Source organism: Crinia signifera, chromosome 5, assembly GCF_055691185.1.
Source record: "Crinia signifera chromosome 5, ASM5569118v1, whole genome shotgun sequence".
NCBI lineage: Eukaryota > Metazoa > Chordata > Amphibia > Anura > Myobatrachidae > Crinia > Crinia signifera.
The window spans coordinates 292,803,471-292,822,144 of record NC_139221.1 but is presented as its reverse complement, the minus strand read 5'-3'; the positions used below and the strand labels follow the sequence as shown (position 1 = coordinate 292,822,144).

The following is an 18,674-nucleotide window of genomic DNA, read 5'->3' as shown; positions in this document are numbered from 1 at the left end:
GTTAGAAAAATTACACATTTCACCTACACAGAGGGCCTGATTCAGACCTGATCACACAGCTGCTACTAGATGTGCATGGCTAGCGTATCTATAGGCAGCTGTGGGAATGTTCCCAAATCCATTCACCATCAAATGATTCCCAGTGTGTGCAGGCTGTGATGGAAACGGTCACACACCTTTCACCAAAACACTTGGGCGCACCTGCGTTACCCTAGACACGCCTAGCTTTTTTTCTGGCACTTCCATAAAACATCTGATTGCCACCCGCAAACGCCAGCTTCCTGTCAATCACCTTGCGAATGGCTAGCGATCCAAAAAAATATTGGCAGGATTTCATCGATGGACGGTGTCGCATTGAGGCTCAGACGCATGTCTATCAATAATCGGCCGCTGTGCAAATTTGCACAGCAGCGATCAGGTCTAAATTAGGCCCATAGTGATCTCTGCCCCATCTTTTTTTCCATCAACTGTTTCATCTGCAAATGTCTGAGTTAATTTCCTCCCTGATAAAGGCATCGGAAATGTTCACTATTTAGGGATCAATTCTATCAGCCTCCTGCGAAAACCTGGGTATACTGTACATGAAAAGACATGTCTTAACAACGTGCACGATAACTATTTATTTATTTACAGTTTCTTATATATCGCAGCAGATTCCGTTGTGCTTTACAATAGTAGACAGTGATAAAACAAACTGTGTAACAACAGACAGACTTGGACAGCGGCGTAGGTACGTTTTGGGTGCCCCCCCGCCGTTGGGGGGGGTGCCCCCGCCGCCCATTCAAATCCCCCCAATCCCCCACAGCCTTACCTTTCGCGCTGGCCCCATCGGCTCCGTTCTTCTGCTGAGGACCACCACAAAATGGCCGCCCCCATACAGCAGACAGTTTCAGAGAACTGTGTGCTATATGGGGGCGGCCATTTTGTGGTGGTCCTCAGCAGAAGAACGGAGCCGCCGGGACCAGCGAAATAGGTAAGCCTGCGGGGATTGGGGGGAGGTGTAACTATAGCACCTAACCCCCCGGCGCCCCCATATGCACAGCGCCCCCCCCCCGCGGTGGCGGGGGCTGCGGTGCTATAGTTACGCCAGTGGACTTGGAGGTAGGAGAGCCCTGCTGCAAGCTTACATAAGTGCCTCAGAGGGTTTTGCATGTAGAACTTAAATATGATAGGCTTGCCTGAAGAGGTGAGTTTTCAGGGAACACTTGAAAGTTTGGAGGCTAATAATAATATCATCCTTAATGATATTATCGTTCATATTGTCTAGTGTGCATGCACTATATCGTTAACAATGCGCATTCGCGCGACTTGTTAATGGCCACCCGTGTCCTCTGAACATGCACTTACATTTTTCTATATCATCAAACACTGCATGTTCTGAGTGGGGGCAGGGTGACGTCACTGAACGACATCATTCAGTCTGTAAGCTGTAGATCATTTTAGCAACATCGTTAATGATATCGCTCATGGAGGAATCATATAGTGTGTACCAAGCTAAAGTGCGCTTCTAAACTGCATTACTCGCACATATTTGTTGGCAACCCTGGTGATTGGACCAAAAGGGGAGCTAGTAGTGGTGCCACTACTGGTGTTACTATACCAATGCAACAGCAAATCGTCCCCCTCGTATCTAATAGGATTAATCATTTACGGTTATATCCAAAGGGTAGGAGGTGCCGTTGCCATGGCATATACCTGCTAGCAACGGCACACAAACATGCACCCCTCATGGTCCCTTTTAGTGCCCAACTCACAGTCCTGTGGGACTGCACAGTTGTCTGTACCATAAAATCCCCATACACTAGTGTGATTTGGGCATGTTTCCTCCGATTTTGATGTAATGGGATGATAAATCGGATGAAAAGCGTAAAATCGCATGTGTTTCACCTCCGATTCTGATTTGATGCATGGCCTCCTGCGAATTGCATTGGATCCTGAGATCGCAGGGGCTGCACTCAAGATCATTAGCCCTTACTGGGATCACATGCAATATGTTGTATGCAAAAGGACGGCGTCCAATATAATATATCGCAGGTGATCCAGCCGCCAGGGAGCTGCCAGGGTAATGCCTTAGCGTAGTGTGTGGGGGCCTAAATTGTGACATAGCGCTGCAGTAACCCGCAGCAACAAAAACATAACGAGGAATAGGATTGACGCGATTAAGTACCATGTCGATTTTTGCTAGTAATAACTGTATTGCACATAATTCCTCTATTAGACACATGACTTAAATCCAACAATATACACTTTATTTCTAAAACTTGTAGCAATTACAAGTACATTAAGTACATTTTTCTGTAGATAGTTTTCAAAAACATATTTTCTATTTCCTTTTTCTGGAGGCTGGGGGAGGGGTGTCTTTTGCACAGTGCAATGTGCATATAATATTCATGGAAGACAGTTCCCCAAAACAGTTCCTATTTCATGTGTTGGTAATGAATACACCTATTATAACGCAGGCACTCAGCCTGAGCGCCGAACTCCGGACCAAACCTACATTTATTGTATAACATAATAGAGAAATTACAGTGCAATGCATCTATAGCAGCAGCGGGTTTCCCTGTGCGCTTTCCAGCTTTCTGTAAGCGGCGCGCCGCGGTGAGTGAGCGCGCTCTCGCTTGCAGGCTGGGCGCGCCTCAGGCGGACGCCTGGCCGCGCCCCGGGATTCCGTTTCCTAGCAACCCACTACAACACACAGTACAGCAGCCTCCGCAGCGCAGACAGGTGAGTGTGAGGCAGCGAGTACATGCCAAATACATGCATGTTACAGTGACACAAACAATACAGGCAAATGGGAAAAAATATACATCAGATACTGTTATAGTCTTTATCGTGTTTAAATAGTAGATTCAGCTAATAAGATATGTGTGCAGTGCATGTAATACGGGGGTCTGATTCAGACATGCATGTCCGAGCAGCGCATTTGCAGCCTGATCGATAATCGAACAACCATGCAAGCGCATGGTACATAGGCCCTTATTCTAGTTGAATCGGACGGATGCATATTTTCACACAGGAACTGAGTGTTCTTAGCCCCGCCTACCGTACGGATCGCTCACACCGTCCGAATGCGGTAAGATGCTGACCGAACGGACCGGTGAGTGGATTTTTCATGTGACCACCTCCTCCATCTGTGGGAACCTCCCCCATCATTTGATGGTCGCCGACCATCGAATGCTGGACCGAGTGATCAGGCAGCTCCGAGTGCTCCAGACCACTCGGGCATTTCTCCTTGCAAAAGCAGGGATATGGGTGGGCAGCTGGCATCCAGCTATGTCATATGTCCGCCCCCCACACGTGCGTCACGGCCGCATTACCACACATACGCCCAGCGGTTTCATGGGAACGCCCATGAAACGCGGGGCGTACGCATATGGCAATGAGCCCAAACAGCCCTTCACGCCCCTCTCCACCCCCTGCTTGGATTGTTCCAACTGATTGTTTTCTGTACAGAATTCACGCCATGTTCGGACGTGTGCGACGTTCGCACATGTGCAGATACGCCTCTGCACATGCGCAAACTCCAACCATCGCCGTCCGTCCGCATTCGGAGCCATCCGACTCAATCAGAATAAGGGCCATAGTGCCCATGCGCAAGCCATCCACCCGGGAAGAGGGTAAAAGCCGGAATCACAGTAAATGCATTGAAAAATCCGGAAACCGTGTAAAGTTTATTAGGAAAAGCTGGAAATCATAGTAAGTGTATTAGGAAAAGGTGGAAATTATAGTAAATGTATTGAAAAAGCCAGAAATCATAGTAAATGCATTAAAAAGTCATCCACCATGTAGTGTATCAGAAAAGCTGGAAATCTTAGTAAATGCATTGAAAAAGCTGGCCACCATGTAAAGTGTGTTAGAAAGCCGGAAATCATAGAAAATGCATGTACAGTGTATTAGAAAAATCGGAAGACATAGTAAATGTATTACAGCCGCCGGCTCTCGCCAGGGGCGAGCACGAGACTCTCACGAGCGTCCTGTGGCTACGGTGATTTCTCCGCCGCCTTCCTCGCCGCCTCCCCTGGTGCCCCTCGCTGCCCTCCATCACCCCTATACCTGCCCGTCTCCCTGAAGTGAAGACGGGCAGGGTCCCGCCGCGGCGCCGTCCGGAAACTGGGACACGCCTCAGATGGAGCGCCTCTGCGTCGGTGATCGCCAGCGCAGGCATGCTGGCGATCCCTGGGCAAGGACCAGGGGCTCTCCATCTGTAAATGCATTAAAAAGGCCGGCCACCATGTAAAGTGTATTAAAAAAGCCGGAAATCATAGCAAATGAATTGAAAAACCTGGAAATCATAGCAAATGCATTGAAAAAGCCAGAAACCATGTAAAGTGTATTAGAAAAAGCTGGAAATCATAGTTAATACATTGAAATAGCCAAACACCATGTAATGTTTATTAGAATAGCTGTAAATCATAGTAATTGCTTTGAAAAGGCCAAAAACATAGTAAATGTACAGTATTAAAAAAGCATATGCAATCTATAGTAAATGGGCCCTGTTGTATTGAGCAGCAGCAGCTTCTTGTATATAACATTGGCTAGAGGGTATAGGGTCACGAACCTATGTCAGGTAAGTTGCAAAAATATTATCAAAATCCTACTGTAAGGTAAGGTCGCTGCCTTTTCCGGCTTTATCAATGCATGCACTATGATTTCCGGCTTTTCTAATACACTTCACATGGTTTCCTTCTTTACCCGAAGGCAGTGAATGAAGGCTGGTCTTTGTTTGCTGCCTGAGGGTGATTGACACCCCGTGGGTGCTTGGGGGTGTTCCACCAGCGTTTTCTGGGCATTTCCCAGAAAACGGAGACATCCTCTGGCCGTTGGGACAAAGGGCCGCTGAGTCCTGGCTCACTCAGTGCTGCAAGCAGGGGAAAAATCATCCGATGGTGAATGATTTCCCCCTTGCGTGCACAGGCATAGCTCCCAACATCAGGATGCTCGTGGGGCGCTTCCCAAACAAGGGAGCTATGTTTTGTTTCTGTGCATGGCGCAGGCCCTCTTGGCAAATGGACTTGGCGACTTGCATAGTCGCCAGCCTGTTGGCATGGAGCAGTGAGGGGTGGGGGGTGGCGGGCCTGGGTGTTGCCCATAGGAATGGCCAGCGTTTCATGGGCATCCCCAAGAAAACGCTGGGCGTTGCCATGGGAATGCGGGTGGGAGGAGGTGTGTTGGGGGTAGGCGGCAGACATCAGTCGTCCGCCCTGTCAAATATAAGTCAGTCTCCACTGACTTATATTTGCGTGACCTGAAGAAATCATTCGGTGACCATCGAATTATTTCTCTGCCAGCACGACATTCAAAGTGGCGTGTCTTCACGACGCATCCCCATGGTTGCAAGGGGATACAACCGCGGAGGGGGGGGGGGGGCACTCGGCGGAGCGGTGGGGAGGAGTGGTGGATTGGGGAGATTAGGGACAGACTCACAAAGCGGCGGTTGCACCATCACTTGTTACAGCATAGGCTGAGTAGGTACCAGACAAGAGCCTTCCTGTCCCTGTGAGACAGGGTCGAATAACTCTGCATCATGTTGGGTCCCACTGGGAACCAGAGATGCTTATGTGAATGCAGGTGCACTTTCAGGGCTTGGAGTCTGAAGGCAGGCAATTCCATTGCCCCTGGAAGCTACACCCCTGCTGTTTACATACCTCCCAACTGTCCCGCTTACCGCGGGAATGTCCCGATATTCGGGGACGTTCCCACGTCCCGCCCGGGGCCGCCATTGTCCCGCGGTGGGGGGGGGGCAGTTGGGAGTCCCCCCATTCTGCCAAGAATAGACGCTGTGCGCACAGCGTCTATTCAGCACTGACGAGCGGCGGAAAACGGGGGTACGGCTGGAGGAAGCGTCATCCCGCGAGGCCACGCCCCCTTTGCGCGAGGCCGCGCCCCGGTTTCGGCTTAGCCGCACAAGAGTCACGACCTCCCAACTGTAGAAGTTGGGAGGTATGTGTTTAGTCATCCAGTGCCAACAGAGTTCCCTTATTTCCACACCGGTACCCGAACAAGGTACTCATTCCAGTTCTCAGATGCTGCAGGCTGCATCCTTACTGCAAATGAGAACATAAATATTAATTTTCCAATGAAAACGTTGTATAAAAATGTAACTAAAATGATGGAAATAACCTCAGGGCATTAATGCAGCGCAATTAAATCCATTTTCTAATCGGAAAGCCCTTTACAATTGTTTTTGTCACTGCCATGCATAAATTGTAAACGAACGTGTACAGTATAAAAAATGTAAATCTTCAATGTGAGAACAATTCCCTTGTATGAACATGCAAATTATTCTCAGGTGCTAATTGAATAAGATGTAAAATATGACACATACTATAGAATGTGAGCAAGACCATAGTGATGGTTTGTCTGTATTCTAATGAGACCGAGTTCTGTGCAGAAAGGGACTGATGCCGAGTCTGAAGGAAAAAAGCCCCAAAATGGCGCAAGTTGAAGTCATCTTAGTTCCCAACTTTCCCCAACGCACATTGGCCCCTATTCTAGTTGAATCAGACGGATGCGTATTTCGGACAGGAACCGAGTGTTCTTAGCCCCGCCTACCGTACGGATCGCTCACACCGTCCGCATGCGGTAAGACGCCGACCAAACGGACCGCGAGTGGATGTTTCATGTGAACACCTCCTCCATCTGTGGGAACCTCCCCCATCCTCCGATGGTCACCGACCATCGAATGATGGACCGAGAGGTCAGGCAGCACCGAGTGCTCCAGACCACTCGGACATTTTTCCGTATGAAAGCAGGGATATGGGCGGGCAGCTGGCATCAGGCTATGTCAGCTGTCCACCCCCCACACGTGCGTCACGGACGCATTACCATACCTACACCCACATTGACATGCCTCCCAAATTGCACGTCCTCAAATTTGCACATTTTCATGACTAAAATTTGCACCATATCGCATTTATTTTTGCTGCGAATTCACATCTCATTAAATAGTCGAATTCTTCCCCCCAAAAAAATGAGTTTTTGAAAAACGCAATAAGGTGCGATTTCGGAACCTTACTAAAAATCGCATCCCATTAAATCTCACCCATGATCTTTATCTTGCTTTCCTCATAACATCAGCTCAGCGTCATGGCGCCAGATAACTGATATTGCGTGTTGACCTGATATTATGATACTAACGGTGAGATGAATTGGTCCCCTATCTTATTTGCATGCCAAACAATGATGAGTGGTTGCTTTTCTGTCCTTCGCTAAAGCTATATTCAGATTTATGGTTTGTTTAGGGTCTACAGGGAACAAATTAATGGAAAAAATGATGTTTACTGGAGTGTAATTTACAAATTGTTATGTTGTGTTAGTTATTTTCCTCTGATCTAATTTCCATTATATTAGCGCCATTCAAGGCGAGTCATCTGTAAGCATATAAAACCTGGTAACGTTTTCAGTGACACTTCTTTCAATTAGTGTTTTGTATTTAATTGATGGAAGGTTATGAGGAAAAGCTTGTTTGGCTTACGAGGCAACACTGACAATATTTGCTGGTTATGTTATATTATTTTATTTTATTATCAAACCGCACATATTCTCTCAGTCTCGCAACTGTTACGTATATTATTGTCAGTGAGCATTCACTATATATCCCCCCAAATAGTTGTCAGGTTTATCAGTGTCAAAAATATAATTGCCTGTTGGTATGTTGAGCCATGGTAATGTTCTGTGCCCATGATTTGATGCCTGGGTTATCATTTATCATCTTGAAAGGTAAGGCATAGAACTCTGTGCGAAACAAATAAGAAACAGCAGACATAATAATCTCACTGACACTATGCTTGGGCAATGATGTGTGAGGAAAGGATATCCGGTCTTTTCACCCATACACAATAGAAGACTAAACATGTTCAACCTGCGGCCCTTCAGCTGTTGTCAAACTACACATCCCAGCATGCCTTGCCATAGTTTTGCTATTAGGGAATGCTAAAATTTGGCAAGCCCCTTTCTGAACCAAAGTTGGCAAGCCCCTTTCTGAACCAAAGTTGGCAAGCCCCTTTCTGAACCACATTTGGCAAGCCCCTTTATGAACCAAATTTGGCAAGCTCCTTTCTGAACCAAATTTGGCAAGCTCCTTTCTGAACCAAATTTGGCAAGCTCCTTTCTGAACCAAATCTTTACAATATCCTCTATTGTGTATGGGACTTAAGACAACGAAGAACATTAAAGATCTTGTATGAGGAATATTCAAGGAATAGTTATTTGTACCTGATTAGTTGCCAATGAAAGCGGAAAAGTGTGTATAATATGCATATTAGCAATTAATTTCTATCAATCAAGTGCAAGGTAAAACGTGCAAGCAAGTCACCTATGTATTCCATTTCACATTTTACACTTTAATCTTTATATGTTTATAGGGTGGTGGGAATGTAAGACAAAGTGTGTGTGTGTGTGGGGGGGGGGGGGGGGGGGGGGAAGGGGGTGCTGTCTAGCTGCCCCCACTATGGGACTGGGCAATGCAAGTCCAGCAGTGTGTAGGGTGACAGTGTATATTAGAATTTAAACCAATGATAAATATCAGATTTGAACTAATGGTTTAATAATGTTTGGGTACTGTTTATAGCTAAACAACCTTATAATGCACCAAGAAAAAGAAAGTCTATAATTAGTCTTGTCAGATGCAAGAATAGCAGCAGCCTCTGTATAGTCTGTATTACATGCATAGGCATGCACACATTTGGCCTGATTCACTCGCAAAAGCAAATTCTTTCTCTAATAAACAAAACCATGTGCACTGCAGGTGGGGCTGATGTAACATGTGTAGAAAGATTATTCAGAACACAGGTGCACAGGTGAAATCCCTGGGGGGTGCACAGGTGAAATCCCTGGGGGGCCCCACTTCTGGGGGACCGACCCCACCTCTAGGGGGCAATAACTTTGAAGCAGGATTAAGGTTTATTTCTATTGAATTTACACCAAGATTAGCCCTCTTCCAATCAAAATGGGGAATCCTTATACACCCATTTCCTCCTTTATATAGGTGCCCTGTTCTTTGCATGTGCTTTCTCTTTAAGTTTGGGTGGCTACCATTGCATTCCCTGGTGGGCCCCTTACTACCTCAGTCTGACACTGTCTTTAACAGAATTCATGTCACCAGATGTATTTGTTTTGTCTAAGCTCTTTGTTGATGCGAAGCTGCGAAACGCGTTAATAAACTAATAATTTTTGGGAAAGGAAGGAAAAATTACTACAATTTAACATTTTAAATACCATTGTGTTTCTCTACCCATGCCCTCTTTTGCTATAAACTATAACAGATATTTTAAAATTAAACTATTGTTTATTTGTAGAATGGGGAAAAAAGTAAAGAAGGAAGTTCAGCCACCTTCAAAGGATGTGGTAAGTAGCCAGATTTTTTTAAATAAAGTCCTATAGGAAACATACGGGAAACATTGGGATGCAGAATGTAGCACAATATAGAGCCGGCTTTTATGAACTATGGATGGCAGGTAAAGGTAATCAGATTTCTAAAAAAGTTTCTTGTCACTGATGTACAATATACCTTTGTCAGTTAACAGTGAGTAGCTGCCATATGTCAAATAACTCACTTTAACTACCTAGATGTGACTTTCATTATTTACTGCATATCAAGTGATTATGATTGGTTATAATAATAGGAAGCGTGATATCCCATTCAGGATTAGACAAAAGAATGCTGACATTGTGAGGCGAGGGCTGAGCGGTGAGAATTTTCTTCTTTAGTCAAGTAAGGAAATTGTCCCCATCTAGACTTGCAAGAACGGTGAAGCTCTGCAGGAAAGTCAAGGCAGCAAAAGCATAGGAGGGTGCACTGATGGATATACAGAGGCAAGAGGAGGTTCTGAGTCATATAAAGGGGCTTGAGAGTCCCTGGCCTGGCTCATAAGGGGTCTCAAAGGCAGGGCAACCGAGAGGGGGGGCCTGGTCCGACCCCTCCCTTCCCCCTCCGTCCCTCCTGGGTAGCAACAGCAGCACACACTTTTACAGCATGTGCTGTGCTGACAGCAGGCTCACTGACAGCGTGAGAGGGCATGCTGAGCCTGCTGTTAGCACAGCACATGCTGTAGGTGTGTGCTGCTGCTAAGATTACAGTTTTTAGACTTTTCTTTCACCCTCCTCTAAACATTGTGTGGGTGTGGCCTAAGTGTGGGAGGTGCCCACCCCCCACACTTATGCCATGCCCCCCCCCCCCCCCCACAAATTTTACCAGGGCCTGGCATTCCTCTCGGCTGCCCTGCTCAGAGGCATTTATAAAGGGTGCAGGGATGCTGTAAGGCATATAAAAGTGTATGATGCTCTGGGCTGGCCTGGCATATAAGGGGGATCTGAGGCATATATAAATGTACTGTATCAGCAGGCTCTGAGGCATATATAAAGGTATGAGGAGGCTCTGAGGCATATATAAAGGTATGAGGAGGCTCTGAGGCATATCTAGAGGCACCAGGGGCGGCCCGCCTCTAATGCTAATACATGGGCATCGAGAGCACTGATGCATATTAAGGTGCATGAGGGTCTCTGAGGCAATTATAGAGGCATGATGGGGCTTTAATGAATATAAAGGAGTATTTGTGGCTTTGAGGCAAATAAAGGCGCATGAGTGGGATCTTAGTAATATAACAGGTCAAAATTAGTCTCTGTATTAGCATGGAAAGAAAATGACCTGTTATATCACACATAAAATGGTTGTAACCCTCTTGCGGGTTTGACCATGCCCCCCACTCTGTAGACCCACAATTTACTGTGACAAGGCGGGGCCTGATGACAGTTGTCACCTGCAGTTCCAGGCTTCTCCCAAAGTGTTGACTTTTAAAGTCAGAAAGTATGGTGTGAATTTCTTTCTAAGACCTTTATTACTTACTGGAAAGCCTAAGTTAAGTTCAGGTTGAGTATCCCTTATCCAGATATCCCAAAACTGGAATATTTCAGAATATTTCGGGATTTTTTTCTACCCCAGCACCTTTTTTTCATACTCACCTCGTCCCCGGCGACGACAGCGGCCATCGGATTTGTCTTCAGTGGCAACCTCGGTCCCAAGGTTGCATTGCGCGGACATGTGCAATGCATCCTTGGGACCGGGGATGCCGCTGAAGACAAATCCGATGGTCGCCGTGGACCGGAATGCCTCTGAAGATGAACCCGATGGTTGCCATGGACACCAGGGCACACCGTGGATGCAGGGGGAAGGCCAGGGTACTAGGTGAGTATGTAAAAGAAAAAAATCCAAAATCTGTAATAATCCCTTATCCAAAATGCTTGTGGTCCCAAGCATTGTGGATAAGGGATACTCAACCTGTAATACTAACCAGGTATAGATACTTTATGCAAGGCCTTACAATAGTGTCAGATGGGGACTAATCCAACCCAGCATCAAACTGCTCCTTTAACCCAGAAAATGGTGCCTGTCTGACACCACCATAAGTGTAATACTCCATTCACACTAGCATACCTCCCAACTGTCACGATTACAGCGGGACAGTCCCGATTTTTGGGTCCTGTCCCGCTGTCCCACCCGCGGCAGGCATTGTCCCGCTGCGGGGGGTGGCAGTTGGGAGACCCCCCAATCTAATAGAATAGACGCTGTGCGCATGCGCACAGCGTCTATTCTCATATGAAAATGAGGTTGCGGCTAATTAGCATAAGCCGCACCCTCATTTGCATACGCCCCACCCCCTTTTTGGGCGCGCAAGTGTCCCTATTTCATCAGCACAGAAGTTGGGAGGTATGCACTAGCCTTTTTTTCCCGGGATGGCCCCGGGTACAACCCAGGTGTAGTGCTGATGTGAATGGGTCCCAGGCCAAAATCTCGGGAGCCATGCCCCAGCATTTACGGGATCTTTCTGAGGCATGGTGCAATGTGAATGGGTAACCCAGATCGAGCGACAGGAGGCAGCGCTGTCAGCTTCAAGCAATGCCCATTGAGGATGTACCCGGTCGCTACTGGAATGGACCCGTGTCCTTATTGCGGGTGCGGCCCCGGCATTTACGGTATGAAAGGGGTATAAGGAATCCTAGCCCCGTGTTAAAAATTAATCATGAGCAGCAGGAGATGTTCCACATTTTTTGCTTCTTCTTTTCTTACCAAGTCACTAGTGTTATCTATGAGAAACTTTATTAAAGTAATATTGTTATCACAGGGTCCTAGTGAGATCATGGGGATTATTGCACTTCTAGTGCAATCCATTTAGGCTGACTATGCTGGTTGCAGGCAATAACAGTGTTACTTATTGGTTGTGAGAACAATCCTTCTGGAAAATAGGGATCACAAAGTAAAAATACAGCACTATGTTAATGTCGAGTGAGGCAAGGACAGAATTCGAATCATCTTGGTCTTCAATGCCGCTTCTAGTGTCATTGAGTTCCTGTTCCAAAATAGCACAGTTCATACATACCGGTCATACAGTTCACATGTATCCCTTTCCACTTCCTATGTTTGCAGTTTGATTCATTAGCAATTGAAAGCAGAAATGCAGAAACCGCAGTCTTAATGTTGCAGTCGCCAGAAGAAGAAATCCTCGCCAAAGCCTGTGATGCTTTATATAAATTTGCACGAAAAGGTACCTACTGTACTCTGCTAGTTACCTACTGTGCTAATTACCCGTTCTAAAGTAAATTATGTGTTTTCAATACTTTACTAGCTCCATGACTTATGTCTTATTAGTGTACGGAACATGTTCATCTCACATGCAAGATTCATCTGTGAAACACTGCCACCCACTGGGTCCACAAGTTCCTACTTACCATCTACCAAATATCTCTGATATACAACCCAATCCACAGAGAAAGAGTAACCGTGATACTGACATCTGTCATTCTTTACATGAGTCCCAAACACTACCAATACAGCATGCAAGGGTCCTGAAATATCCTGAAATACTCTGCACTCCACATTCACTAATGAAATAAACTACACTCCACACCACATTAACTCCTGAAATACGGTACACACCACATTCACACCTGAAATACGCCATACACCACATTCAATATACACCACATTCACTGCTGAAATACACCACATTCACTAATGAAATACACTACACAGAGCATTCAGGGGGAAATTTACTAAGATGTGAATTCTACTTCACATGTGAGGTTGCTATGGGAAACCAATCAGAATCTACTTATTTATTTAGCACCCTCTAGAAGATAGTAGACAGGATCCGATTAGTTTCCCATAGCAACATCACAAGTGAAGTAGAATTCACATCTTAATATATTTCCCCCTCACTCCTAAAATATGGTACACACCACATTCACTCCTGAAATACACCATACACCACATTCACTCCTGGAATACACCACATTCACTCCTGAAATATACTACACACCACATTCACTCCTGAAATACACTACACACCACATTCTCAACTGAAATACACTACTACACACAACATTCACACTTGAAATACTTTACACAACATACCACAATCACTCCTGAATTACACCACATTCACTCCTGAAATACACTACACATCACATTCACACCTGAAATACACTACATATTACATTCACACTTGAAATATACAACATACCACATTCATTCCTGAAATACACTACACACATTCACTCCTGAAATACACTACACACCACATTCACACCTGAAATACTGTACATAACATACCACAATCACTCCTGAATTACACCACATTCACTCCTGAAATACACTACACACCACATTCACACCTGAAATACACTACATATCGCATTCACACTTGAAATACAAAACATACCACATTCATTCCTGAAATACATTTCACACCTGAAATACTGTACACAACATACCACAATCACTCCTGAATTACACCGCACTGCAAGTACAGGCCACGCCCCCTTCCCGGTGGGCCACGCTGTAATAGGACTGCCTATGCACAGCATCAGGGCTGTATCACAGGCTGATTTAGACCACCAGGGCTTCCGTAGCACCCTGTGGGATGCAGCGTTGCACGTATCACATGACTGCAGTGCTGACAATGGCAGATCGCAGCTGCTGCTATAGCCACAGGACACACTGGACCATTCGAGTTTTCATTCTAGAACCTGATACCTAGAGGAAAAGGTGGACCCCCTGCTCTATGTACAACATTCACTCCTGAAATACTCTGCACACAGCATTTACTCCAGAAAATAATAATAATGTAACTCCATAGACAATGTTCTGCTCCAATATATATAGTCCATACTTTGTATTCAGTTTTCCAAATAATAAACCAATTTACTGATTTATTGATTTTTTTATACTATATTTATTACTTGCCTTTGAAAATGCTGAAAATGCTGAATTGTAGCTTTGGTTATACTGGTAAAGCGTAGGCAAAATGGATAGCAATGTGCTCCCTAGGGTGCACGGACAGGCGCTACCATGGGTGCTGTGCCAAGAGCTGCCACTTAAGAAGGGGGTAGTCGGCCCCAGAAAAACCGGAATAAACAAGAAAAAGAAGTGGCGCTGGTATTGATTAAATAATCATACAAATATTTAATAACAATTAAAACAACATGTCATAAATCAATTACATACAACAATAAAAAGGTGAATCAATAACTGGACCGGAGGCTGAATGGAATGGACCCAAGGAATGGTGGAAGTGGGTAAATAACTGGAATAATGAGGGTTGCCCAATAGTTACCACTGATGGTGATTATGATCCAGTCCCGAAAGCTGAGTAGCAAATGGTCCTCAAATGGATGCGACTTTGGGGCCACAGTTGGTTGGAAACCCAATTGATGTTGTAGGGCTGCGAGCTGTTTAGGCCACAATGTCTCACGTCGCTTAGAGGCTCCAATATTGGGGATGGGATCGAATGGCAGGTGTCCTCAGGGTTGGAAAATTTTAAGACCAACTGATCAGTGATCTCAGTTCGTTGTAACCAACCATGATTCCTGCTTGGAGATATGTCCACGTGGTGTCGACAACAATGAACCGCAAATGCGGGATGGTATATGGGCAGCTGTCTCTCAAGATTTGGAAATGGGCACCCAGAACACTGGAGAATCTGATGGGTAGGGTCCAAATGTGTTCAGCTGGTCCTGGTCCAGGCGATAGACTAACGCGTTTCGCTGCTTGTGGCAGTGCAGCTTTATCAAAGGTTTATCATTATTCCAGTTATTACCCACTTCCACCATTCCTTGGGTCCATTCCATTCAGCCTCCGGTCCAGTTATTGATTCACCTTTTTATTGTTGTATGTAATTGATTTATGACATGTTGTTTTAATTGTTATTAAATATTTATATGATTATTTCATCAATACCAGCGCCACTTCTTTTTCTTGTTTAAAGCGTAGGCAATACTGATACAACTGGCCACCTATTTTGCATATTGTGTAATCTGAGGTGGTTTTGGCTGTCTTCATTGCTAAGATCTGATTAATGTGTTACTTATCTAGTGTAAGCAAGATTTATAATGATAATTACTACGATTGATCATGTGTACTGTGCAAAGCTATTAAAATCTAGTCACAACATTTCATTTTCATTCACGTATTTCCACCTGCTACTGCCAAAATAGATTTCTGATGTCTGTTTCAAGGTGACTAAATCTGCAGTAAAATGCTTAAAAGTATTCTGCAACATTCAAAAACAGTGCAATAGTTGCCAACAGTCCTTAATATACAGGAACGCTTTTAGTAGTCTATTTAATTTATTGACTTGTAATAAATGATGCTGCTTTGCTGGCCAGCATTTGGGGCCTAATGCATGTTTGGCTGATATTCACACAACAAGTGAGCAATTCTCAGCAGACTGAACATGCGCTCACAGTGTTCCTGCTCCAAGGTGCTGCTGCGATCGTGCTGCTATGAGGATTTCACGGGAAAGTCATTGACAGAAAGCGACCAAATTGAACGTTGCATAAAAAACACCAACGTGTTTTTACAGTGTCTTTACAGTGTCTTTACATGGTTCCAGGGATGCCAATGCTGTGGACAGCATAGACGTGTGCAGGAGCCGACACAGTGGTGCCACTCTGGAACTTCCCCCCTCCACTGGGTTACAGACTAACTCCAACACCCCTTGCTCTGAGACATATATTCAAATATCGGCACTCACCTATTCAATGCTGTCGTTACTGACAATATTAAAGGCTGTCAGATCCGACTTTTTAAAGTCAGATCTATTTTGTCGGAAATGGCCCTGGATTGTCAAATTCACATCCATTCTCCGACAATTTGCAGCCGTTTTCGACGATTTCAGGATTTTATGACACTCGACTGTCGGTATATTGAATACCAACAGTCGAATTAGTGTTGTAAGCCAGTGAAAATGTGCGGGATTTCGACTGTCGGGACATTACGACAGTTGGAATCCCAAATTGAATACCCCCCAAAGTCTACTCACCAGGGCTGCCTGGGTAAGCAGTCTATATGGGGGGTATTCAATGTCGGATGCTATTTGTACCGGAGGAAATAGCGGCAGTTGCCTATTCAATGCTACCGTTTCCGACAGCATTGAAGGCAGTTTCTGACAAAACAGATCCGATTTTAAAACAAGTCAGATCTGTTTTGTCAGAAACCGTTGCGGATTGTCGAGTTCACGGCCGTTTTTCAACAATCCACAGCCGTTTTTGACAATCCTCTGACTTTCCGACACCCGACAGTCAGAACAATGAATTCCGACGGTCGAGTTCCTGTCGAACGGAATGAAAATGGACAGAAATTCCGACTGTCAGGACGGTCTGGCAGTCAGGATCACGGATTGAATAAAGCCCTACAGTATGTCCTGAATGCGGGAGAGAGGGTCCATAATGCGGCAGAGGGTAAAAGTCCCAGAGCCCCTATGTTGGCTCCTGCACAAGCTTATGGTGACCAGTCTGCTTAGCCATAGGGCAACCCTTAGCCTGAATGTTCTCATTTATTGCATACAGACTCTTACTGTGTACGCAATTGTGAATGAGTTTGCGTTGGCTCCAGTGGGCGTCTCTTTTAGTTCCTGGGCGACAGCTTCACTTTCAAGTATTAACAGCTCCATAGCCTTGGTAAATTAGGCCAATGATTGCATAAAACATACCATGAAAGAAAACTGAAATATAATTTATTTTATTTTTTTAAAGTACAGAAGTAGAATTTAAAAGTTCAATATAGTCCTCTGAGTGATAAGATATTTATGAAGTTGTATTTTATTTCCTACCAACATATAATATAATGTCTCATTCAAGGTATCCAAGTACCAACCTACTGCATGCACATACAGTATGCTTCGAGATGAGGCCTAGAAGCTTATGTGTAATGCGGAATTGTGGCACACAACTATAATGCAACAATGGTATATGTTATCATCACTATTGCTTATTATTTTTTCACGAGATTAATTTTGTTGTTTCATCTTTTAATGGTCACATAGATATCTACACCTTTCTTTGAATAACATTCTTCATATTCCTTAAGGAGATGAAAATAAATCCAAACTTCTTGGGCTTGGAGCATTGGAATCATTATCTAAACTCATCTACCATGAAGACAAGCTAGTGCGCAGAAACGCCATCATGGTGTGCGGAATCATGGCAGCAAACAGTAAGTCATTTATCAGCAAGCAGTGTTTATATAAGGTAAAGATCAGTTTGCCAATCTCAGCTCATCTCCTGGCCACTCCCACTGATCATGTTTACCCTGAGACACTGGTTCTCAAACTTGGTCCCCAGGACCCCACACAGTTCACATTTTCCAGGTCACACAGGACCTGGGGACCGACTTTGAGAACCTGTGCCCTAAGTTGACCATGAGTTGGATGCTCTAAACCGAAAATGCGGTAAAAACCCTGTTATCGGGAGTTTTTACCGCATTTTCCTATGCTCTAATGCTCAGATTTTGCTGGCGATACACGTTAGAAGCCTTTGGGCTTCTTTGCGCAGTGCTGTGAGGGGGATCTGTCACGGATCCCTCCCAGCATGCCCCAGGGCCAGGCCGTCACTGTACGCATGCACAGGACCAGGGATGGAGCCGCATCGCAAAGGACAGTTATTGCAAGAGCTGCCCTTTGTGTTACTAATCGCATATGTTAGTGCATATATACGATTAGTATAAATGCGGTAGCCCCATCCCGCCCCATGATAGTTACTCACTATGTGGGTGGCCAAATTAGGCATCATGGCACATCTTAGCTGAGTGGCGAGTGTAGCCAAGCTCTATGGCCTTTGGCTAATGCAGGGCAGACCTCCTGACTTTCCACACATTTAAATGCCAGAATCACAAATCCACCTTTTTTGGATATATTGGGCCTGATTCAGACTTGATTGTTAATCTGCAATGCTGCGGATGACTGTAAGTAGACGACAGAAAGAAAACCCGCTTTGTGTAAATTTGCAAGGGAATTGCAAATGGATCGCTAACCGGTATCGACTGTAAAATCCATAAGCAATTCCCAAACCTTGGATAGGTTTTTGCAGCCTGTGCAAATGTGAGTAGCTCTGATCCTTCAGCTAATCTGTGAGTGAGACGGGCTGATCGTGACCAGCACTGAATCACAGGCTCTCCTTTAAAATGTTTGGGCACGTCTGCATTTTTTAGTCCCAGAAAATTGAAGTTACCACCCACAAATGCCAGGCTCCTGTCCGTCCAGCTCCGACCACTTGACGTTTACTATCCAGAAGCATTTCAAGTTGCTAATTGTGCTCCGCACAGAGGACCGATGTTGTGCGTATGCGCGGTTCTGCACATGTGCAGACAAAGGGTGGGTGCACCCACTGCAATCATTCTGCTC

The 18,674-nt window shown here is 45.2% G+C and overlaps 1 protein-coding gene across 1 annotated transcript in view; it reads left to right on the top strand.

Moving 5' to 3' along the window:
• The first annotated feature begins 2,615 nt into the window (after positions 1-2,615).
• Positions 2,616-18,674, top strand: part of ARMC3 (armadillo repeat containing 3) — an 82,112-nt gene continuing 66,053 nt past the window's right edge. Inside the window, exons 1-4 of the mRNA XM_083189286.1 lie at positions 2,616-2,724; positions 9,297-9,345; positions 12,422-12,539; positions 17,363-17,488. Of these exons, the coding sequence (XP_083045412.1) occupies positions 9,298-9,345; positions 12,422-12,539; positions 17,363-17,488 (292 nt within the window). The 5' untranslated portion in view covers positions 2,616-2,724; position 9,297. The remainder of the gene's footprint in view (positions 2,725-9,296; positions 9,346-12,421; positions 12,540-17,362; positions 17,489-18,674) is intronic.